This window comes from Diadema antillarum, unplaced genomic scaffold (genome assembly GCF_040938485.1).
Source record: "Diadema antillarum isolate AM-2024a unplaced genomic scaffold, OU_Dant_1.0 seq00001565_RagTag, whole genome shotgun sequence".
Classification (NCBI taxonomy): domain Eukaryota; kingdom Metazoa; phylum Echinodermata; class Echinoidea; order Diadematoida; family Diadematidae; genus Diadema; species Diadema antillarum.
The window spans coordinates 280,562-307,085 of NW_027272288.1; the positions used below are offsets into that span (position 1 = coordinate 280,562).

At 39.4% G+C, this 26,524-nt stretch overlaps 1 protein-coding gene across 1 annotated transcript; it reads right to left on the reverse strand.

Moving 5' to 3' along the window:
• Nucleotides 1-1,453: 1,453 nt before the first annotated feature.
• Nucleotides 1,454-23,734, reverse strand: LOC139710793 (uncharacterized). Its single transcript, XM_071622700.1, has 8 exons — nucleotides 23,503-23,734; nucleotides 21,904-22,161; nucleotides 19,127-19,264; nucleotides 15,581-15,839; nucleotides 13,113-13,388; nucleotides 7,908-8,135; nucleotides 5,354-5,485; nucleotides 1,454-3,703 (listed from the first exon to the last, which is right to left on the reverse strand). The coding sequence occupies exons 1-8, from the start codon at nucleotides 23,725-23,727 to the stop codon at nucleotides 3,432-3,434; spliced, it is 1,788 nt and encodes a 595-aa protein (XP_071478801.1). The 5' UTR covers nucleotides 23,728-23,734; the 3' UTR covers nucleotides 1,454-3,431.
• Between the last annotated feature and the right edge of the window lie 2,790 nt (nucleotides 23,735-26,524).

Below are 26,524 nucleotides of genomic sequence, written 5' to 3' on the forward strand. Positions count from 1 at the left end.
AAATTTCATCGCGATGTTTTTTCTTAGCAGTTACCAATAATGTGAAATTAGAAAATGAAAACTATAAATATCTCATATCTCACATCAAAATATAGTTATAAATCATGCCAACAAGCAGTAGAAATAAACAGTCTGGCAGGAAGCAAATGACATCTTGCATTTTTGTCTCACATCGAGTTTTCCAATCAGTGTAGAAAAAAGCGCCGATTGCGGTTCCAAGGCGGGGTTTCTGTTACCCTAATCAGGCGGGTTTTTTTTGGCTATGGTAAACCCGGGGGGGCAGATTCATAATATACAACACTGCATCACAAAATTTTTTGAAATAATCAATTTCTAATTTTAATCAATCAATTATGCAAACTAAGCTCAAGATCATATTTTAGCCCAATTAAAGGCATTGAGAGTCTACTTTTTGGTCTGTTTATCTGTTTTGGCATATTCAACAATCGTACATCACAAAATTTTCCAAAACTCATTTCAATTCTTATGTATTTTATTGTTTTCAGAATTTCTTGTGTATTTCTTTGTTTTTCAACATTTGCTTTTTCTGTTTTTTTAATTGGAAATTGTCACTGACCACTTTTCTACCATAATTAGCATAAAATCAATCAATGAAAATGATTAATTGTAAAAATTATCAGGCTTTTATGACTTTTATGCCAGAGCACTGTTTTCCAGAGGAAATGTACACAAGATAACAAAATTGTGCCTGTTTTGGGGTGACATGGTGTGGCTTCGAAAAATTATGTGCGGACGTTGCAAATTTGGTACAGTATTGGTTTGGATTAGGGTTCAAGGGATGGTACAGTTAGGTTTGGATTAGGGTTCAAGGTTTCCAACATGTTTGCGTTTGTGTGTGTGTGTGTGCGTGTGTGTTTTTACGTGTGAGATCATGACAAAGCGCTTGTGAAATATGAAAGTAAGAACATGTAATTCCTAAAGGAATTCAAAATCTATTTGATGAAAATTGGTCGTGACACGTTTGTGATATCCAAACAAAGCGAGCCTTGTTAAATGCAACAGGCCACGACATAACAATCGCATCGTTTTATGCTCTCTCGGGATATCCCAGTCATTTCAAAACCGATTTTCTTTAAATGAACTTTCAATTCCCCTATAAGCTCTACTAGCCAGACCAGACGCCGTGCGAACTATACAGCAACTGGGCTGTGTATAGTTAAGACTATGAAGCTGTTTAACATTAATTTCAGTCATAACAAAATTCCAGTTACAACGAAGTAAAAATTCAGGCTGCAACATTATCTGCTCTATGCTTTGCATTTATGCTCTGCATTTATTATTTGTTCTGTGTTAATGAAATTTCAGTGTATACTGTAAAGAAAGAAAACTGTTTGTTATAACGGGAGTCCACTGTACTATTGTTATACATTTACACACAAAATAAACCATCATTGGCCAAGTGGTCGTAGATTATCAAAAAACTGAACAGCTTTATTACACATCATACTCAAAGTTCATGTTGAATATTCAATGTATTTAGACATCACTAAAAACAAAACAAATGATCCGAGTGCATAAGAAGTGTGTGTGAATGTCCCCGAACTAGTAGTTCAATGGAGTTCTATCCCCCAGACCCTGTCACATGTTAAGGATCACCTGTTCCACACACTTTAACACAAATTTTAAAAGCAAACGAACAAGCAAATATTGGCAGCTACATGTATGAAAAAGGAACAGAAGCTACTGAGGGAACCCATCACTTCTGCATATTAATCAATTGCTATATCAAATCTTCCATTTCATCTGTCTATAGATAACTAACTTGTTAAGTCTCATGGCATGGTTTTAATGGCTGAATAAGAAAGCAAAAAGAGTTTCCACACACTGTGTGATATCAAGTTCAATGTTCAGTTCATTGCCATAAATTGAGTTCCAACACCGATACTCACACAAGCAATACTGATCAAAATTGTCGTTCCCCAACACCGGGTGTTACCCTTCTAATCACCGGAAAGTCTGTGGGATCGAGCTGGAATTGTGCAGCAAGAAAAAGTGATAGAGCATAGTCAAATGTTATACTATACTCGGAGATATGGGAAAAGTTGATGTTTAGTTTAAGCATTTACGTGCCATGGGTGGCCATCGCATTAGCACTGACCTTACATGTAAAATGTGCATTTACGTGTATTTATGTGGGTCTTGCGCATAGTTTAGCATCATTGACACCCACGCAAAACTTGAAATGATAAATACGATAATGTAAATCCCTAGAGGCAAGAGTAAGCCAATGGGGAAAAGGCATCGCACATAAATTGCCAACACAAACAGTGGAGCTCAGTTCAGTGGACAACATTCAACACTGAGCACAGCACCAGCAACCGGAATTACATCATAATTTTGTGGTCAACCTGCTACCATTGACTGATAATTCGGGTTTGGTTTTAATGCCAGAGTTAGCGCTGAGATAGAGCTAGCAATGATCTTAAAATCACCCAATGTAACTTAGGCCGATCAAAATATGGAGAATACACCAGATCAATTCGAATATCCTTGACAAAATAATGTTAAACAATGGGGATATATGTGGATGTTTAAGTTCAATATTGAAAGTGGAGAGAACAAAAAGGGATATTAAGCATTTAGGGCCTACCTGTGGTCCACTCAAATCTTCTAAAAATCCTTTCTGCAGAACATCATGAAATGAGAGCTCATGAAAAATTTTTCACAAATTATTTGTCTTCTCTTCAGGATGACTGATATGAATTCCAGAGTTTCCTCAGTTGAGGTGAGCTCAAAATGCATGAAATATTGTTCATTCGAACAAATTACTGACCACGTTGGCGACTTGTTAAAATGGATTCATGAATCTTCAAAGGAAGATGCCCAAAAGACCAGCCTGTGCAGTGTCATACGCAGTACAGATTTGACGTGTTAATATGTACCACACATCAATGGACTCAAACAGCCAGGACCGAACATACAGGGACTTTTCCATGGCAGGGTCGAAAACTGTGATGCATCATTACAATGTACAGCAATGATCGCCTTCAGGCTCGGTGTAGATATTCAAGATGTCGACAATGTCATCCACTAGGGGAAGGGAGCCAAGGCTGACGTTCAAAGATACGGGCAAGAAGCAGGACACTGCGCCCATGATGGGAGACCCAGAAAGGCTATCACATACTCACTGCCCATTTCAGTCAATAAGATTTTGGCCTATGGAAAGATGTGAGAGATTCTCTTAGTCATCCCGTTGCATTAGGCAGTCTGTCTTGAAGGCACTGCTGGTGTCTGGTACGGAACACACAGGTAGCTCCATGCAGCATTTGCCACAGCACGGATCACTGGTGCATACAGTACATCACTGGGTTTATCTATCGCCGTCAAAGCCTATTACCTTTCACCGCGGCGCTGTGTGTCTAATCTCCTGGAGAGGGCCTTCAACTTGTGCCCAAGGTTTTGTGGGTCTCTTAAACCTCCCTGCCATCAAAGTCCTCGAACCCCCTGTGCTCTCTGCAGGGCAAGTAGCTGAACAGTGCCGATCCCTGATTTCCGTGGACAAACGACTCAACATCTTTCTTGTACAAAATCTCTGCTCTTTTCCGGCACGGAGTCTTCAGGGTGGAGGAAGGCCCAGCGCCACTGAACATTTCACCCAAAACATGACCAAAAAGGCCGCTCACCTTGGCCAACTGCTCGGCATGTTTGTCTGTCACCTTTCCGTAGTAGGACTTCACTGTTCCTGCAAATAATGAAAAGTGAATATACTTTGCGGGGCAAACATGTCAACTACTTCCAAACAGTATACAAATGATGCACAGGATAGAGTGCTTAGTGGAGATGTAGCGCATTCGAGGGTATTTGCAATTGTGAAACATGCACGAGGCGAAGCCGAGTGCATGTTGCACTACATTGTAAATACCCGAGAGTGAGCTGCATCTCCACTAACGCCACGAAATAATCCTGTGCATCATTTGTTTTATAAAATGGGTCGAAAACTAACAGCATTTTTCACGTACCTTTGTGGGTCAATACCAGTCAGCTACATGTAGAACTCGTCGATGTTCGTCCAAACATTTCGCACTCGGAAATCCCGCACATATAAGTACTGTACGTATAAGAGTATACGTACGCCACACATGTTATGCACACAAGAAAGGCCGGCTGGCAGCCCTAACTAGAAGTTGTTTACAGGATTGACAGCGTGTATAGTAGTGCGCAACGCACATGTAACAACTGATTGAGTGCGCACTGCTAGTGTAAATATTGTGACGTCAGGCCGAGCATGTTAGTGAGAAATTGATGCACGCACACGTGACTCATTTCAGAGCGCTCCAATTGGCTTCATTCTTGAACCCATTTTATAATTATGTTTATAAAATGGGTTCAAGAATGTAGCCAATAGAAGCGCTGAAATGAGTCACATGTGCCTTCCTTTATTCTCGTCCCATTGTGGGACCGGACGCGTACATGGAGTCACTTTGAAGGGCAAATCCAACGATTTAGCAGGTTAATTCTCACACCGTTTTCAGAGTATGTTGTCTAGTAGGCCTATATGAGGAGTCTATATCAAGTCTTTAAGGTAAAGAGTGCATATTCTATGTAAAATAAGTAAGTTTTCATGCGGGAACTTAAGTGTTCGGAAACCCAACCCCCCATCATACTTATACTGTATGTGCGGGATTTCCGAGCGCGACGTGCGTACTGTTTGGGACGAACATCTTCGGACGTCTTGACCCACAAAGGTACGTGAAAAACGCTGAAAAATGCTGTTAGTTTTCGACATTTTCGACCCATTTTATAAAACAAATGATGCACAGGATTATTTCGTGGGAGGCGTAGCTCACTCTCGGGTATTTACAATGTAGTGCAACATGCACTCGGCTTCGCCTCGTGCATGTTTCACAATTGTAAATACCCTCGAGTGCACTATACGCCTACACTAACGCACTCTATCCTGTGCATCATTTGTATATTAATGCATGGTAGTACAGTCAACTTTGCATTGGTTAACTTTGCATGATTGTACTGATGATAATATGAATTCATACTGCACCAAATCCCCTCTGTAAAGTCAGTCAAACGTCAAACTCAGAGAAAAAAAAAATCGGGGTAACATGTCATTTGACAGGGTGCACGTCACGAGACAGACACCCACAAATCTAACAGCCCATTAGCTCAACACTGAGCTAACAGGGCCCATGGGACCAACACATTGAGCCCCATGTTGTATCTGTCGAACTCGTGGGCTGTTTTTACCTAGTGTCGAACTCATGGGCTGTATGACTCATGGAAGTGATAGAACTGTTTTCATAAAGCTCGTGGGCTGTATGACTTGTGGGTGTCGGTCTAGTGGGATGGCCCATTTGACATCACGGAACCCCATCCATACCTTTGTAGTCCCTGCTGATTTGCTTAGAGACATAGTCCATTCCAAAGTTTCCTTCACGTCGTCCATTGATGTTTACCACCCTGTTCCAGATCAAACTCTTAATGATGTTTTTTGGAGCGAATCCTCCGACACCTGAAACACCAAGGAAGACGATGCATGTTATACAACACCGAGAAACAATGCAGCTATCCAATTGGTTGATTGCAAATCATGTGACATTGAGATAAAAGTACCATCACACTCTGTGGCTGTCAGCCATGCAATTTTGTTTGAGCAAAATAGATAACACATGTTTAACATTGCACAGCTCAGATGTTACAATGAACAAACATTTGTCACGCTCGGTGCACTCAATGATTACAAGCGAACGCTTGCAAGCGCATACCTTTGTCACTCATTTTTTGTAAACAACTTCAGCCTATCTGTTTTGTGGACGTGCATGTACATACACACATACACTTGAGGGCTGCTGTGACTAAACTCACCATTCACAAAAATGGTTGCCATTTTTGTGCTAAATTCAGGAATCTGCGGGAACCACGTCCCTAGACGGTCTGAGGTGTTGTATAAAACAAATAGTGTATGGTCTAGACTCGTGCAAAGGAACAAGATTGTGCACTCCGTAAAAGATGAGGGGCACTATTCAACTCAGCTTCACCTCATTGTATAGAGCACTTTGATCTTTCACCTCATGCAAAATCTTGTACCATCGCACTTGTGACCATTTACTATTCTTTTTAATACTATTTCAAACATTATCAACGTCTTGAAAAAATAATCTCTGTCATTTTTATTATGTCAGTTATGAAAATACAGTGCACTTCCATTCTAACGACTATGGCTATAATTAAATTTACGGTTATAATAAAATTCAGGCTTTTAGCATTGTCCACTCTATGTTTTTTATTGTTCATTTGTGTGGGTACTACCAAATTTTTACGTAACGTCAGAAAACTGGCAGTGCCAAGGACTTTTATAGCAGGACTCCAATGTAATCTTTGCTCACAAAATTCAGCCTTGTTTCTCTGAATTGCTTGCTATTTCATCTGACAAAGTGCACTCTCGTTATAACAAAGTTCTTGGAAATAACGGCTTTCTTTATACACCATTATATTGAAATTTCATTACAGCGGAACATAAAAGCCCAGTACTATAAAAATGATGTTTGTGCCTAAATTCTTACTTTGTTGTATCGAGAATTTCATTATAACTGTGTCTGTTATAACAGAAGCGCACCGTAACTGAACATGCGAGTACACATACGAAATTTTGAATTCTTTGCATGTTACTACATCCCAGGGCAAATCCAGTCCACATACTAGTTAATCTGATAAGAATGAGTAAAATATTATGAGTTAAACACAGTAGAATTTTGATTGAAATCAGGTAAAAAAATAAGGAAATGATGACACTTTGAGATTTTGCAAATTTTTCAGGAAACAGTTCTTGAACAGCTGATATGAAAATGCAATGCAGAGTAAGCATGTCATTCCCTCACAACTTACCATAATAGTTGAACATAAGTGAAATTTCCTGTTTTTCATTCAAACACAATTATGCCCTAGGCTTAAATCCTGGTTTATCTAACTGATCAACACTAATCTATAGTTATTCAACTAGAAATAACATCATGTTTCAGATTTTAATGACAGAAAAATTGAGCTTTCATCATTTTTTTTTTTGTTTTGTAAATGATCAGTGGAAAATTGTGAGGTTATGACATGGTTAGCTCACTCATTTGCCCACTGTAAAAGAACTGTTTTGGAGAAATTGTCAAAATTTCAGAATGTCATAACTTTCTTATTTTTCATCCAATTTCAGTCAAATTTTTACTGCTGACCCCATAAGATAACTCTTTTTCATCTTTTTCTCTTTAACGGGGAGGGGTTGATTCAAATCCTACCCCCCCCCCCCCCCCCCCGAGTAGAAATGGAAATTTTTGTCATAACAATCAATTATGCTAACATATGCATAAAATCATACATTTTGCTCTAAATCAGATATTAAAGCTCCTAGAATCCTACTTTTTGGTGAAAACATTCTTTGTAGCATTCCAAACAATGTACTTGAAAAAAAAATTTGGTATCAATATCAATTTCTTATGTATTTTATTGTTTTATGAATTTCTTTGTTTTTTCCATCTTTTGTTTTAATATCATTAATCATTTTCTTTTCCGCAAAATTTGTGACAGAACCTATTTCAAGCATAATTATGCTAAAATCAATTAGTTTCAGCCTATGAAAGTGAAAATAATCATATCTTTATGAATAAGGAGAGAAAACTCCATTTGCATAGATTTTATACACAAAATCACGTTTTTGAGCCATTTTCGGTCTGACAGGCATGTATAAAACATCGTGCAGCGTCATAACGGTATGTACGATTTTCGAGAAAATGGAGTTAAAAGATGCGCGAGACTTGAAAGTAAAAAGTCAGCGAACGGCGCGATCAAAAAGTTTTGTGTGGCAGAGTAGTCGCAAAAAAATGTCATTGTGTGCCCCCTCCCTCCCCCCCCCCCCCCCCGCCTTTTATAGAGATTTTTGCTGGACTCACATGCGAGGAAGTGATGGGCATTGGCGAGGTAGTCTGGATGCCTTCTTGACCAGAACAACAGGAGGTCAATTTTCCAGTCTTCGACCATGACCGGTCCATTTCCAGTCCGCACAGCGGCTTGTCTGGCTAGATGGCGCAGACCCTCCAGAGTAAGGGCCCTACTGTGGTTCAGCACATGGTCATCGTTCTCGGCATCGAGGGCGCACTCCTCTCCACAGTACCATTTCTCTACAAAAACAAAACAAAACAAGACAATACAAAAAAAAAAATTACAAAGGGACCCTCTGCAATGATAACTTTATAAATAGTATAAATCAATCCAAATACAATTTCAGGGTATGAAACCATTAGTCATTGCCCACATCTTACAGAAAACCCCATTCGACTTGCTTCAGTGGTCAAAGAGAAATGAGCAATTTTGTAGAGCATGTCAGGATATCTCTTCCCTACAAGTTTTGTCTATTGAGTTCACACACAAATATAGAGCATCCAAGTGCTAAACTTGGAAGAATCAGACTCACGACATGCTGTGACCACTTCACCAAAATGAATGGGGTTTCCTGCAAAATAGAGCTAAGATTTTATATTTTAATACCCGAGAGTGGCATTTAGACAGTTTAAGCATATTGGGTGTTATCAATGCGAAAATCTGATCATAATTTTTTGCAGGAACATAGTGTATAGTAATTCAGTGAAAAGTGAAATATATTTTAGCAAATCGCATCACACAATATCAGGGATTTTTTATATATGGGCAGTTGCACAGGTTGAACAAAGTCTGACATGTATGATACATTTAGTAATATTCTAACAACACAAGGCAATCGCCAAATTGTGTCTCGCCCATTCGCGTACAAGGAATTAATATTTTTTATAACTCCCAGAAGTTAATTGACCTGCTTATGACCTTTGACCTTGTGGTGACCTTCAACACCCTAAGGGACATTTACCATCCAAGTTTGGTCACAAACGGACAAAGGGTCAAAAGTAATGAGCCATAATCGAAACGCGCCATAAAAACTTAACATTGGGCCCTAAAAATTTGTTGACCCCTTTCTGTGACCTTTGACCTTGTGATGACCTTTAACTCCCCAAGGGACATCTACCGTCCAAGTTTGGTCACAAACGGACATAGGGATCAAAAGTTATGAGCCACAATCAAAACGCGCCCTAAAAACATAACATTGGGCCCTAAAAGTTTGTTGACCCCTGTCTGTGACCTTTGACCTTGTGACGACCTTCACCTCCCCAAGGGACATCTTCCATCCAAGTTTGGTCACAAACGGACAAGGGGATCAAAAGTTATGAGCCATAAACAAAATGCGCCCTAAAAACTTAACATTGGGCCCTACAAGTTCGTTGACCCCTGTCTGTAACCTTTGACCTTGTGGTTACCTTCAACTTCCCAAGAGACATCTACCATCACCCAAGTTTGATTGCCATTGTAGCAACATGTGCTGAGTTACATGTGATAAGAGAGTCTTGCCAGTAAACTTTAACGTATGACCTCAAATGACCTTTGACCTTATCATGTGACCTCTTACGGTACCATAACATGAAGGTACCCCCAGTGCATCCATCACCTAAGTTTGATTGCCATTGTAGCAACATGTGTCGAGTTACGTGTGATAAGAGAGTCTTACAAGTAAACTTTAACGTATGACCTCAAATGACCTTTGACCTTATCCTGTGACCTCCAACGGCACCATAACATGAAGGTACCCCAAGTGCATCTATGACCCAAATTAGGTTGTAATCCAAGCAACTTACAAGTATGTGAAGTTTAATTGTCAAAAGAGAGTCTTGCAGGTAAACTTTAACATAGAAATGAGGGTCTTGCACATACTCTTTAATATATGACCTCAAATGACCTTTGACATCATCACATGACCTCCGACAACACCATAACATCAAGATACCCCTAGTGCTTCTATCACCCAAGTGTGGCCGCCATTGCTGTAACAGTTGCCAAGTTATGCATCATAAGAGAGTCTTGCAGGTAAACTTTAACATTTGTGACGGACGACGGACGATGGACGGACGACGGACGGACGACGGACGGACGCCATTTGAATCCCTTAGTCTCGCCTTCACCTCCGGTGGGCGAGACAAAAGGCATGTAACAATATTGACCTTACTGACTAAATGCTGCATTAGCTGTATGTACAGTTGTACTGTACAGGTATGTTCCACATTTATCACTACAATCAGTCTTGCTTAAATCACCAGTCTCTATGGAAAAACAGAGTGGTGAAAATTAGCTGCGTGGCGGAGGTCTGCGCTCTCGAGAGTGCTTCTCTAGTTCATATTGCAAAGAGGAGGGAGCATAACCTGATGAAGTGATTCCGCCTCACATCAAACTGGACCCTACAGAAGACCAGCTATTGCTGCTGACTATGGGCTATCCAGTCATCTTCTCAGGTGGCAAAAAGAAATAAAACAAACAAACAAACAAATGAATACATTTATTAACTTGAAAAGCACTCTGAGAGAACAGACCTCCGCCAAGCAGCTACTTTCCACCGATGATCTTGCTCTTCCCAAAGAGATATTTCTCCTCTCCACCACTGGGGTAAAGCTCTTTGGGCTCCTCCATAGAGATCAGTGATTTCCACCCATAGGTGTACATGTTGAAAAATTGCTCAATTTCCCAATATCGAAGCCTTTTATACGTCATAAACCCTCAGCTGCGCGGCGCCCCTTGACACCCGTGCAGAAATTACAGCACGCATTTTAGTGTGCATTTGAAAACCTAAAAAATGCGCAGCTTGAACTCCCAAGTTCATTGACCCAACTTGTCAAAATACAGTCAACTTCGGATACCTCGACGTCGGATAAGCCGAATATCACTTACCTCGGGGGCAAAATGAAAGTCCCGATTGTTCCTATGGAGTTTCCGTGTATTAAAATTCGCGTAGCTCGAAGAAAATAACTCGAAGTTCGGTTACCTCAAAGTGAAATCTACTGTCCTGATCTTATTTAACTTACTGTTTTTCCCAGCATGTAGCTCGAATCGAAATTGCAAACATTACTCAGCATCTCCGATTAAGCGCGCATGGACAGCGAAGAAGACATGTCAAAAATCTTTTCACACTCGACTGTAAATATTCCCGACCAGAACAATCGCGCGTCCAAAGAAATACCCGGTACACAGCTGACAAGAAAAATCCCCAACACCTACCTACATACGTACACGGTATGCACATAGCACCCTTGCCAATGGAGTGCTTACGATAGCACTACGCTCTGCCCCATCTATCTTCTTTTCTTTAACCACTGTGTTTTAATTCTTGATCATGATAGTCATACCGTGCGCGTAGATTTCTTAATCGTCGTGGCGTGCCTGCGTAGGTGTTGACAGTTTATATATCTTTGACATTAATCATCGTCCACTGTCCAAACATCAATCTCCTGCGTAGTGCCTTTTTTTTACTTTTTTATTTTTGCCTTTCATGAAGTATGTTTCATGTATTCTTCCCCGAGAACGCATACAACTGACATTCATTTTAGCATCTTACGGAGCTGAATGCTATCCTTATCCATTTCCAAACGTGAAAGCAATTATCCTCTATTTGTTTCAGCATCTAACTAAGCGGATTAATACCGTTAATCATTTCCAAATGTAAAAGCAACAATCTGTCATTTATTTTTGCACGGTACGAAGCAGAATATTACCGTTATTCACTTCAAACATACGACATTTATTTTATCATTGTACGGAGCCAAATGGTACTGCTGTCCACTTCCGAAAGTGAAATGAATCATCTGACAATTATTTTATCATCGTACGGAGCAGAATAATACTGTTTTTTATTTTTGAACGTCGAAACTGACATCAGACGTTTATTTTACCATCAAACGTAGCTGAATGTTACTGTTATTCATTTCGAAATGTAATAGCAAATATCCAATATCTTTTTAGCATCATATGGGGCAGAATGTTACTGCTATTCACTTCAAAACATGCCAAACGTATAGGCAATCATTCGAGATGTATTTTAGCATCTTCCGGAGCTGAATGTTATTGCCATTTACTTTCGAACGTAAAAGCAAACATCCAGCATTTATTTTATCATCGTAAGGAGTTCAATGTTGTTGTTACTCATTTCCGAACGTCAAAGCAAACATGAAACATTAATTTTACCATTGAACGCAGCCGAATGTTACTGTTATTCATTTCAAAATTTAAAAGCAAACATCAGACAGTTATTTCAGCATCGTATGGAGCAGAATATTACTGCAACTTCCGAACATAAAAGCGATCATCTGACATTTATTTTAGCATCTTCAGGAGCCGAATGTTATTGCTATTTCCTTTCGAAAGTATAAGGAAACATCCGACACTTATCTACCCATCGTACGGAGTTGAATATTGTTTTTCATTTCCGAACGTCAAAGCAAATATCCGACATTTATTTCAGCGTCTTCCGGAGCCGAATGTTATCCTTATTCATTTCCGAACGCAAAATGAAATATCTGACATTAGTTTTAGCACCATATGGAGCTGAGTCTTATCGTTTTTCATTTCCAAAAGCATGAGCAAACATCCGACATTTATTTTAGTATCTTACGGAGCCGATTGTTACCGCTGTTCATTTTCAAAAGTAAAGGCAAACATCCGACTTTTTTTTTTGGTGGCGCGATAGGGTCACCAAAATCTTCATTTCTGAAATGTTGATTTCAATTCCAATTTTCATTCAATTCATTCATATAAAAGTAGATTCAATTCCAATTGACAAGCATTCAAACAAGCGGTAGGCACTATAAAGATACCATGTTGAACATCGATAAACGTCGGATAAGTCGAAGAAAATTTGACGTACGTACGCGTACCTCGAATTTCGTGTACCTCGAATTTCACGTACCTCGAACCATTTTCTTCAGTCCCGATGAATTCGAGGTATCCGAAGTTGACTGTATTAAAATCCTTCATAGACTCCCCCCAAATTCATGGATCACTACCAAAATTTTATCATTTGTTTCATACTTGTGTCACTGTCAAACTTTCCTGTAAGTTTCATCCAAATCCGTTCACTACTTTTTGAGTTACTTTGCACACAGACAAACAGACAAACAAACAAACAAACAAACAAACAATGAAACAAACCAACAGTAACGAAAACATAACCTCCTCCCTTGGCGGAGGTATGAAAATAAACACACAATCAAACTAAAACAGTTAACTAGAAGAAGAAAAAAACTCACCTGGTAGCACATCAGTGTCTTGGAGTCCGATACATCCATAGTGATACCATTCGTGACCCCTACAGTTCTCCTGTTTAGCGCACTGCACCATTCTCGTACTACCTCTTGCATCTTTTTTCTGCTTACAGAGACAGTAGGTGTAGCTGGGACTCTTCAAGCATTTGTGGCAGCAGTACCAGTCGTCCTCGGGGGCAGCCGTCAGTCTCGCACAGCTCAGATGGTACCACGGCGTGGGGCACATAGCATTGCAGCACACGATCATCTCTTCATCTTTCACTGTGTAGGAAATTCACACAGCGCTCTCCGTTTAATAATTGGATGCCAGTTAATCAGGCACTCTACCGGACACATAATTGACTTGCAAATTGAAAAACTATTCCAGATGTGTGTTATATTTACTGGATAATCAGGTACACAGGATGGGTATTTTGAAAGACGGGTACAAATTTTCCAGATTAACCTGATCTATTTTAATGAAACGGATAGGAATTTTTCAGATTTACCCTATCTTTTTTAATATTTTCCCACAGAAAGCCTTTCAGATTTGTGTCAATTAGATTCACTGTGAAGTGCTGACAGTCATTAAAGAGTGAAGTTGATGTTTCAAACAATTATGTAGTGTATGACAGATTTGTTGTATGACTGGTACAAGTACATTGTAGATGCATTTTGGAGTGTCATATATACAAACCCTTGCTCCAGCACTACACACACTATCAAACACACTAACACACAGACACACAGACACACACAGTGACACTCTATTTGCTATACATTCTACATGTTCCTGTGAACTACAACACACACTGTACATTGCATGGCTAGCTCGTGAGTAATTAAAAATGATGAATAAAACATGGACCTACACTGTACTACACACATGGACTATGAACGGGGTCTTTCTTTCATCCGACCTGCATCACTGCCACCTAATAATGTGCATCTAGATGAGTACATTCAGATGTTTGGACAATAATGATTGTGTAATCGTTCATTGTCACTGACAAAAAATTTGTTTCCCTCATTTCGGTTTTATTTCGCTGAGGTGCCTTTTCAGACTTAACTGCCTTTGGAAAAACATCAATGATGGGGAGCAGCAAACCTAAAAAAAATGACACATTTTGTGTCGCAAAATGAGTAATTACTGAAGTGGATGCTCGTGGATGCGCATGTAACGTTGCATAATGGTAAAGACATATCGTCGCTGGGGCGACAAGACCTCGTATCTACAAAATGTCAAGTGTTCCGGAGAGCCAAAAAACATGGCGGCCAAAGCACTATAGTGAATGGGATAGCCTTTCCTTGGACATGCCGTGGTGGCTTCATTTTTGGGGTAAGACAGTTAGGATTTGGACAGGACATCACTTAACCGATTATTTGACCATTAATAAAAAAAAGTCATTTTCACCAAAATTGCAGATACAAGGTCTTGTCACCCCAGCGACGATATATGTCATCTACATAAATTGTACCATTACTGTCCAAGTTTACTCTGAAACAATGTGCTGAAAATGGGAAAAATCAGATTACAAATTACAACCTACCAAAACCCTTGCTTTCTCATGTAAAGTATGTGCACTTCACAAATGAAAATAACTGAGCGATGATTTCCCATCTTATATTACAACTGCAGATGCATTTTTCTTTATTGAAGGGATTTATTATCCTCTGCGCATGTGGTTTTTAGACATCTGAAAGCGCCGTTTACTGTTGTTTTTACTCAAGGCTGGCTGTTGGTGATGCACAATGAGAAAATAATGAAAGCATCCTGTGATGCTTTTCACATACACAGGTGTTTGAATCAATGAACGATGCATGTCCATGGCAACAGAGATCTCCAGGCGTTTTCACATCAGCCCGATAAAAATCCAAGCTCGAGATATTTTTTACAATCGCAAATTAGCGCGCTATAATTTCATTTTTTCTATTCACATCAGCAGGAAGAAAATTAGCCGAAATTTTTTTGAGCTAATTCGACAGCTGAGCATGCGCAAAGAGTGTCGGGCATTCCAGTAGAGCGCACGCTTTCGGGTCACACACGCTAGGCATGATGGGATGCATCGCACTAATTTCTTGAGGCGATTTCACTTTAGTTCGCTATGTTATCCCGCTATTTCAGAAATTTCCCGAGTTGGACTCAAGAAATTTTCTCAATCAGAGTGATACAATTAGTGCGCTAATTTGTGTTCACATTATCAAAAAGTGCGCTATTTTGTGATTGGGTTAATTTCCAAAGTCAGAAAATAGTGCGCTATTTCAAAACAATGGGCTGATGTGAAAACGCCTTCTGTCACAATTCTTGATTATCTATCCCGATACACAAATAAATTCAGGTCAGTCTCAATTTCATGCTTTAGGCTGTATTTGAGCATAACTCTCTTATCCAACCAAATCTCGCTTTTGGATGCCCCCCCCCCCCCGCCAGTCAATTGAGGTTGAACTGCAATGTAGTAGACCATAATTCTTACCGGCTCGGCAGTAACAACACAACACGGCAGCATCACTTTCGTTATCTGTGTTATCACCGTATGCATCCGCTGCAAGCTGTATCGATGACCTTTTCGGCTCGTGGTAAACGAAATCCACAACTCGTTGGGCCACAGTTTTGACCCAGAGGAGTTTATTCTGTCTGCTGCCTTTAGCCGGAAAACTGGCAGGGACTTCATGTAGAGATGATGTTCCACAGAATTTCAAGGCACAGAGGAGAGAGTATCCTTCAGTCACAAACTGTGCAGTAGGAAAATCAGTACAAAATATAACAAATATGTGTGTACATTTCATTTCATTTCATTTCATTTCAATTTATTTTCATAGTTCTCACATATATCACAATAAAGTATATAAATATAAAAATTATGCAGAACAGAATTTAAAATGGACCTTCACTGGAATGTTCAAAAGTTTGTCTTGGTAAAAAAACAAGGTCTGCATACATGCGAGTTAAAACATGGTTTAAACATGTTTATTCCTGCGGGCCCTCCAACAAAATAACAAAGAACAACGGTTCATTGAGAATAATTACACAAAGTAACAAATCAAGGACAAAAAGTTGTACATGACAATTCTCAATGAATCGTTGTTCTTCACAATATCCAAACAATGCCACTGCTGTGTGTTATGTGCAAAATGAATGCAACTATTCAATTCAAGTCAATTAAATTAAATTCAAATTTGATTTCATTTTTTTGTTGTTGTTGTTGTTGGGGGGGGGGGGGGGGGGGGGGGCAAACACACAAACACATACAGTGAAACCCCGTTATAACGAGGTCCGTGGGACCGGCAATATTACCTCATTATAACCGGGACCTCGTTATAACCGTACGCATCGAAAACAAAGAAAAACATAAGCACGACATCATATACCCATCAATGAGAGTTAAGATCATAAGAACATCCTTTGCGTTGTTATTACACGATTATGGATCATTAGTACTGAGATAATGAAGGGAAATTATTTGTGAATTAGACAAAAAAGTAGGGGTTGAAATAAGTTAATTCTTCATTGTAATTCTTGTTTGTTAATTTTTTCTAAAACTAGCACAAATAGAGTGAAATACTGGCACTGTTTACGTAACTTGCAAGGTATTTTTACGCTGTTGGTGCCCAGCGGGAATGCGATTATTTCATGAATCATTTCGGCTGTAATCTTATACAATATATATGATTGTTGTACTCGAAGGGATTAAAAATGTGTTCTTTATCTTCTTCCGAAAATCTCTTCGCGATTTGTACATCCGTTCTTGAAAAATATGCGACAGGATTGAATGTGGAAGGTTACGTTGTGATCCTTTTTACGCAAATCTATACCTCATAGACCATTCTGAAAGAAAGAAAAATCTTTATTGTGAAATGCATCGAAGGAATTAAAATTTGTGTACTTTATTTTCTTCCGAAAATCTCTTCGCGTTCTGTACATTCGTTCCTGAAAAATATGCGACAGGATTGAATGTGGAAAGATACGTTGTGATCCTTTTATGCAAATTTATACCTCATAGACCATTCTGACAGAGAGAAAAATCTTCATTGTGAAATGCAGCGTTAGAATCCTGACAATGAACAAACCAAGATCTATTCAAACTAATAAATGCATTCGTTTCTTTTTCTGATTTAGGTTAACATGCATTATTCAACTATTTTTTAAGCTACTGTTACCGTGCGAGATCGCGATAATTTCAGAGTAGCATACATGCGTTGTTTACCGTTAACTTGCAAGGTATTTTACTCCGTTGGTGCCAGGCGGGAATTCGATAATTTCATGAATCATTTCTGCCGTAATTCTATACAATGTATGATAGTGGCGTCTGAAGGGATTAAAATTGCATTCTTTATTTTCTTTTGAAAATCTCTTCGCGTTTTGTACATTCTTGAACTATCAAATGTGTTCGTTTCTTTTTCAGAACACCGATTAAGTATAGTGACATGCGTTATTCAACTATTTTTGCGCTACTGTCACCCGGCGGGATCGCGATGATTTCATTAATTATTTAGGCTTTAATCATCCACAATCATATTTGCTAACCAGCAAAAGAACTGGAAGTTGGAACTAAAAATAGAAAGGACATAATGATGAGTTGCACATGCATTCCAATTGTCCATTTTTGGCCACAGGTGTCGCTACATGAAAAGTTTTGGAATGCATTATCTTTTTTTTTTCTCATTGCGCTGTGATCTTCCCTAAAATCACACATGCGTATCTTGCGAAAAAGAAAATCGAATGATTATGTTCAATGATGTAGGAGGAACATAAGAAGGCATTCCTGTGTCTTATCGCATGATTTAGAAGAAAAAATGGAAGGAACGGTTCTCTGCAAAACGGAAAAAAAGATGTGGATAGCATGAATTCGGTTTTCAGTGTTTCGTTTGTCGTGTGTTTGAAAGCGGCAATTTAGTCAAGAAGTGGAACCTCGATATATCCGATCAAATTGCTTAATATGTCTTTCTTTACGATGATTCACCGAAATTGTCCTCGTTATAGCTGGAATCTCATTATAACCGAACTCGTTATAAACGATTCGTTCTGCCATAGGTTAACACGCAAATGAAAACGGGACCAATGCGATCACCTCGTTACGAGCGGTTCCTTGTTTTAACTCATGAACGGGGTTTCACTGTATCACTTTCTTTGGTAATGGACAACCTCACCACACATACATAGACACACTCAGAGCTTGCACTGGTCTTCAAGACACAAAGGACATTGCAATTGTAAAGAAGAGCAGGGAGCACTAGAGTGACATTATATGTAGATGATGACTGGCGGGGGAGGGAACATAACAAATATTTCACCCAAAGGGTTTGAAATGCTATTGAGGGAGGTTATAAGTCCCGAAATAGCATTTCAAACCCTGAGGGTGGAACGTTTGGTACATGTTCCCAACAATAAAAGTCATCATCTGTTATATTATATGGGTTAGTCAAATACGTCAACGTCAACCACCAAAGATCGTAGAGATTCAGTGTACGATCTTTGCAATTATGGCCACCAGCATGATGCAGCACAACGCACTCATTCGCTCGCTCGCGCAGAGCCAAATTCACAGTGCACACGTGGCCCTAAGCCTTCTGTAATTTGTTACGTGAAAATGTTTTCCCATGGGAGAAGATTACCAAGGATGTTCGCCCATGGGCAAACATAACGTATGTACCTCCATCACATGACTCTGTTTAGCCAATCCACTAACCGGTATTTGACTAACCCATTTAATATTATCATTGATCTTACAAGTGCTACATGACTTACAGTTGTAGGTAAAGTTACGTCAAGTCAAGATTGAGGTAAGCAAAATTATGTTAAGTAAAGAGTTTACAATAGCTTACAATAGTAGAGCCTTAGTGTAATAAATAAAGAGTGCAGTATGCAAGCCCAGACTAGTAGAACACCAGCAAGAAGGTAAATCTCTTTAGCATCACGAGATAATGTGTGGTCATACCTTGAATCTGAGGCACTACTAGTCTGGGGTTGCAGACTGCGCTACATGTTTTATACTGTTTACTGCTACTGAGTAAAGTCTCACCTCGTACATATCCCATGCTTCCTGCACATTTTGCAGAACTTCTTTCCGGAAGAAGGTGTAATTGAACTCATTCTTCAACTGTGCAATTGTCCCTTTTGCAGAAGCGCTTTCTCCATCGAAGAAGACATTGTTTGAGTCCTTGAAGAGGAAAAAATTATATCTATTCGGTTATGATTTCTTCTGTTGCAGTAATTTGCATTTCAAATTGTTAGCAGCTGTAATGTTACAATTTCTGAGTTAACCCTATTCTAACTGGGCAGCCGAGATCTGAAGGGGGAGTCAAAAATTTATTTTGTTTCATGAATTTCTTATGTATTTCTTTGTTTTTTCGACCTTTTGTTTTGTTGTTCTTTTTTACAAAATTTGTGGCAGACACTTTTTGAAGCATGATACTCCTAAAACAAATGAATTTTAGCCATTGAGAGTAAAAATAAGCATATTTATATGAACCATGTGAAAAAACTCAATTTGCATTGACTTTGTACGCAAAATCACATTTTTGAGCCATTTTCGGCCTCACGTGCATGTGGAAAAGGTTAGGTAACTTCAGAACCGTACCCCCGGGCGTCACAAATTTGGTGTCAAAATGTGCGGGAAACTCGAAAGAAAAAAAAATCATGGAGCATCACAGTGAGAGCATTGCGTGTTGCAGAGTAATCGCGCGAAATGTCGAGGGGGGGGGGGGGACCTTTTATGGGCCCCCCCCCCCCCCCACCCAGTCTTTTTAGGGTTAAACCCTATCTCGACCAGGGATGGGGGGGGGGGGGTCCAAATTGACCCCGCCCTCGACATTTCACACAATGATTCTGCAACACGCAAAGATTTTGCTGCACCATTTTATGACTTTATGCTTTGAAGTCTCCTGCATATTTTGAGACCAATTTTGCGACGTCCGGGTACACTGCACTGAAGTTAAGCAATGTTTTGCATATAATGCACACAGATAGAACAAAATATGGTAAAATTAGTGAGTTTGAAAGAGTTTTAGCGCTGCTGTTGGTTGGATACTTCTGTAGGCATCTCAGTAATGCTAGACGTTAGGCAATCTACATGTCATTATAACATCTCATAGATTCACTGATTGAAACACCTTAATAACATTTTTTGTGGTGTGGAACTTTGTGTGCATTTCCTGCAACAAGAAACTAGCACAAAAATAAAAGCATGCAATTATTTTTGCTTGTTACATACATTCCTGTTAAATGTCTCAATCCCACAAAACTAAAAACACACAAAATTTTTTACACCCAGCCCAGTGCAACAAATCAATCACCGAAAATATCCAATTTACCCGAGGTAATTCAATATTCAACAAGGTTTCAATCTCGTGGGCATCCATTTACTACTGGGATACCGACCTTGCCGGTGCCCGGACCCGGCGTGCCAGTTTTAGCGGCCGCCGCTGGGGGTGTGGGAGAGGCAGCCGTGCTCGCCTCCATACCGATCGTTAATTTTTGATAATGAAAACGTGAAAAATAGTCTCTAAAGTGACTTACACTTCGACTGAGAGACTTTAAGTTTCAATATTCCACTAAAGCGCTAACCTATTCCTAAAGATCGCGCCGATATTTTCAGGGGAAAAAACGGGCATCCGAAGCCGTGCTTCAGTGCAAATGTGCCGTCAGCGAATTGGGGAATCTGCGCATGCGTCAGCGGGTCTCTCTTGTCAACGTAATCCCTGACGGAACAAGGAAAAGTAGAAATTACGCGGTGCGTAACATATGTCCCCGCCGGAAGTAGCATTTTCTAGCAAAATGTGCAATATAGGTAAAAAATCAAGGTCAAAGGTCAAAGGTCAAAATTCTGTGTAGAAGTTTTGAAGCCCTCACCTAGTGCCATCACATAAAGCAAACGGAATCAAAATCAGGTTAGAAATGGCGAAGGAGTAGCATTATGTAGCCAATGTACAATACAGGTCAAATATCAAGGTCAAAGGTCAAAGAAGGCAAAGGTCAAAATTCTGTGTAGAAGTTTTGAAGCCCTCACCTAGTGCCATCACATAAAGCACACGGAATCGAAATCGGGTTAGAAATGGCGAAGGAGTAGCATTTTGTAGCAAAATGTACAATAAGGTCAAAAATCAAGGTCAGAGGTCAAAGAAGTCAAAGGTCAAAATTCTGTGTACAAGTTTTGAAGCCCTCGCCTAGTGCCATCACATAAAGCAAACAGAATCGAAATTGGGTTAGAAATGATGAAGGAGTAGCATTTTGTAGCAAAATGTACAATATAGGTCAAAGGTCACAACTGAAATTCTGTGTAGAAGCTTCAAAGCTCCCATGTAGTGCTATCATATGAAGCAAACAGAATCAAAATTGGCTCATAAATGACAGAGAAGTAGCAAATTGAACATTTTGATCACACACGGACGCACATGCGGACGCACGGACACACACTCGTACGGAGCCCGTTTCATAGTCCCCTGCTCGAACTCGTTCGGCGGGGACAATTACAAAGTATAACAGGACTTTACTCTTGCACTTGTTTACTAAATTCCCCAGGTCATTTTATAACTCAAATTAAAGAAAAAGTCCCCAGTACCACCTTGGTGAACACCCATACATAGTAATTCAGATAAGACTCCTTTTAATGAGGTTTGACTGCAAAATTATCATCACAGTCATGGGCCAAACAGCTATGCACACGATCAGGGACCCAGCACTCACTAATTCCTATTGCTAAATAAAGATGATGAAAATATTGAATTTAATCTGATGTGCATTTAGGTTCTTTCTTCTCCTCTAAAAAGAATAAATGAGTACGCTCGACGTAAAACAAACCTGCAGGAAAAGAATCTCCTTGTCGTATTCCTGGGGCACTGGGATGTACCCGTCCAGACGCTCCTGCCATGTCTCCTGGTCCGCTCGCACTCTCTGAGCCTGCAGGACGCCCTTCATGGCCGATTCGTTACCACTGACGAGGGTCGGAGTGGCGCCTCCACCCCTGGCGGAGGCCGGGAGGTACTGCTGGAGATGCTCTAATACCGTTTCAATCCCTTGCGTCGTGCCGGGGTTAGTCGGTACGATTCCCAATGTCACCTGGAATGAGAGAGAACTTGACAATGACTCAACAGTAACACCTTTTCCTTCAGACTGCACAGTAATGTATGTTTCTGACGACCATTATGATGACCTGAGGCCATAAAGCTCATATTATTACTGAAGGTTTGCTCAAAGGCCACAATGTAGAATGAATTCCACAAAAATCTGTACATGGCACTCTTGATTTATATACTTCACGGTGTGGAGTTATGAAAACTCTCTGGGATGCCCCATGGCCTCTCCACCATAAATATATTCATATCTACTCAATTAAAGGAGCCCTACAAATGATTTCCAGACTTTTATATTTGAACAAGCATAAATTAGTTTATATACTGAGAATAGAGTTTCAAATTTTAATATGATTCGGATGAAGAATATCAAAATATTATGAAATTCATAGCAAATTGCAATGAATAAGGATGATGACATGACAGCCTCACCATAAGAATGCATGAGGTACATGGTACAGGGCTCAAAGGAAGCAAAACAAAGAAGGTACAATGCATAATAGATTATACACATGCGACATTGTTAAGCAAATGGTATCATAATACATTGTAAAATTACACTGCAACATTTTTGAAATACGTGTATGTGAGCCTCCTGTGTCATCATCTTTGTTCAATGTAATTCATTCAAGGTTCTTCAAAGTACTGATTTCTCTGCTCAAGGACCACGATAAATTTTACAAATCTGTACATGGAGCTATCAATATTATGCACATGATGTGAAATTACAAAAATTGTCTGGAATGCCCCTTTAAAGGAAGCCAAAACCCAAAGAGCAATGTGGATTGAACGAAAGCAGCAACAATGGTAGATCACATCAGTGAAAGTTTGAGGAAAATCAGACAACTGATGCAAAAGTTATGAATTTTTGAAGTTTTGGTGTAATGACATCATGATTGTGTGGACATCAATATAAAGAAAATACAAAGGGAATTCTACAACAATTCATTGAAATTGACGAACCACTTTCAGAACCCAGGGGGATAATTGCTAACCTTTACAGACATTATGTATGTTAGTATCAAGTTACTGGAATGTGCAATTTTCAAGAAAAATGAATTTTTGTGGAATTCCCCATGTACTTCCTTCATATTGTTGTTCACACATGATGTCATAAGTACATTGTAGTCTCTTCATCCAACGGTTCCAACCCCGAAACTTTAACACTTTTGATTCTATTGTCTGATTTTCCTCAAACTCTCACCAATGTGTTCTACTAATGTTGGTGCTTTCACTCAATCCACATTGCTCTTTGGGTTTTGGTTTCCTTCAATAAAAAAGGAGCAATCGTGTCGATACATAGCTTGGCCCTAATCACACTCCTTACCAGTTCAGACTTTTGTGACATACAGTCACTCTTCACATGCCCTTGAGCAATGGGAAGGTCACGCGACAGATCCTGTAAGAAAGTCATGTGCCTGCTCATGATGTTGGCCACAACGTCCACGAGGCGCAACCGCTGCCTGTCTAGGACGTCAGGGGCGGGCAGAAACGTGAAGGCGTCCAGAGTCTCGGCCGCCTGAGCGACAGTGGCCACTGGAGCGGTCACCATCCTGTATTGCACGCGGTCCTTGGCAGCGTAACACATGGTTTGTTGCATGAAGAACTTGTTACCCGGCGTCCCACCCAGGTGTGGTGATTCGGTCTCTTCCAGCACGCGATTGAAGTGCAAGCCAAACGTTGGAGCAGAAGTAACAACTCGCTTCTGGTAACCTTTGGTACGAGTATTAGGTATCGCGTCCTGCGTACAGGAATATTTTGCTTAATGTCCATAAATGGTACAAAGGAATTCTACATATCTTTTTTTCTGTTATTACTTTTGTCACAAAAGAACTGAGGGAATACAAGATATGCATGACTTTTGAGTCATTGGGAGTGTACTGGACAAACTAATTTAATGGTTCTGAAACAGTTGACAATCATTTTAATCATGATACTGTAATACCAACACTTACTGGCAAGCAAATTAAATTATGCAAAATCTATATTTTTATCGCAATTAGTTTTTTTTGTTAGTATTTGGTTTGTTTTTAATTGTAAGATATGCAAGGTAATGCTCTATGTCTTATTACAACTTTAATCAATCTCATCAATATTCAAAGAAATGTGGATCTATAATTATTGTATTCAGTTGTTGGGAGATATTCCAGGATACTGTATCAGTGTCCACAGTGTGTTACATTACAGTGTACTTAGTTCTATATAAATATAATAACAAATGTGACCATGCATCACAAAACCAAAACTAGAAATGTCGCTATGGCGACTGGTATGCCTCTGCCAAAATGCATGATTCTCCTAATAGGTCTAGATAGTACAAAATGTACAAGTGGACAATGTGTGATTACATTTTCACAAAATTGGCAAAATATTAAAATGACATGTCTATCACAAATGTGTTGAATGTTCACCTTCCTTGACCTACAATGTAGGTTTAATTGGATGAATAGGAGAGTATGTATTTGGGATTTAAGGACTTTAACTATGCATTGAGTAATTTCCAAGGTATGGAGAAAAAGTGCAATTCCTGTAAAATTGTTACCATTTTCATCTGGCTTTTGACCTTAAAATTTCATAAGATAATCACTGTCAGGTAGAACATGCATAAATATGTAGAAAGTTTTAAGATAACTTGAGCCACATCCACGATATGGAGGAAAAACTTAGTTCTGCACTTTCACTTGATCTCTGACCTTTTGACCTTTGAGGCAATAACAAAAGAAAAAAAACTTTCCAGAGAATCTCTATTAGGCTATACATGCATACACCAAGTTTAAAAACTAAATAATCCTGCTGGCATTGCATAAACATGAGGGAAATACTGTACTGTGACCTTGAAAAAGACATAAAAGGGTAAAAATTAATGGCAAAAAAGAAATGTGCCACAAAAAATTAACAATGGGTCTTTAAAGTTTGTTGACCCCTGCCCGTGACCTTTGACCTTGTGGTGACCATCCACTCCCCAAGGGACATCTATCATCCAAGTTTGGTCACAAATAGACCTATGGATCAAAAGTTATGACCCATAATAGAAATGCGCCATAAAAACTTAACATTGGGCTCTAAAAGTTTGTTGACCCGTGCTTGTGACCATTGACCTTGTGGTGACCATCCACTCCCCAAGGGACATCTACCATCCAAGTTTAGTCACAAACGGACCTATGGATCAAAAGTTATGACCCATAATAGAAATACGCCATAAAAACTTAACATTGGGCTCTAAAAGTTTGTTGACCGCTGCTTGTGACCATTGACCTTGTGGTGATCATCCATTCCTCAAGGGACATCTACAGAGCTACAATGTATAAAGTCTCACACATTCTCCACGAGACTCACAAATTTAGGGTCTGTCTCACGATCTCACGCATATGGTACCCATTTTTCACGCATCGGGACATAGCTCAAAGGATTGCAGTGAACGTTGCAATTGAAGGACCTGGTATATTTCCCTTTCATCTTTCAAAATAAGTATTCCTAAACAAGGAAAAGTAGAAATCACGCGGTGCGTAATATATGTCCCCGCCGGAAGTAGCATTTAGTAGCAAAATGTACAATATAGGTAAAAAGATCAAGGTCAAAGGTCAAAGAAGTCAAAGGTCAAAATTCTATGTAGAAGTTTTGAAGCCCTCACCTAGTGCCATCACATAAAGCAAACGGAATCGAAATCGGGTTAGAAATGTGACCGTGCACCTCAAAACGAACATAAAGTCGCACACACTGATTTTGCGTGAGGACTGAAAATAAGTGAAATGGGTCAACCTAGCCGAACTTGACTTTTTCATATTTTCTGAAAGAGTGGATCTTCTTTTACATTATGCTAAAATTTGGTATCATAGAACGGGCAGGAAAGTGTTTTTTTTTAGCAGTTTATCTGGAACATTTCTGGTAGAATAGTGTGATTAGGTGTGTCTTTAGAATCCCTTTTTCATTTCTGAAAAACCTTGTCCACACTCTTCACTTTCAACTCTAATAACTTTTGAAAGGATAGTGCTACTGCTTTGGAAGTTGGTATTAATTATGGACAGAATGTGTTAATGAGGCGTGCTTAATTTCAGTTTAATCTGATAATCCCTTCATTGTTGTTACTCTGGTGGTTTACTTCCTGTTTTTTGTCCCATTCATCGCACAGCCAGCACGGTTTGGTAAAGATTAAGCGCTTGAATAGACACTGTACTTCAGAGCCTCTTTTCTCAGTTCACACTTTTCCTAAGTTTTTGCTTTCTTTCCAATATTTAGATAGGTTAGGAGAGTCCATTTGATTTGAATTATACATCATTTTAAAGGTTAAAGTCTGCTCTTTCAGAATATGGTCTTAACTAAAATTTCATTTCTGGCGACTTTTTGTTTGT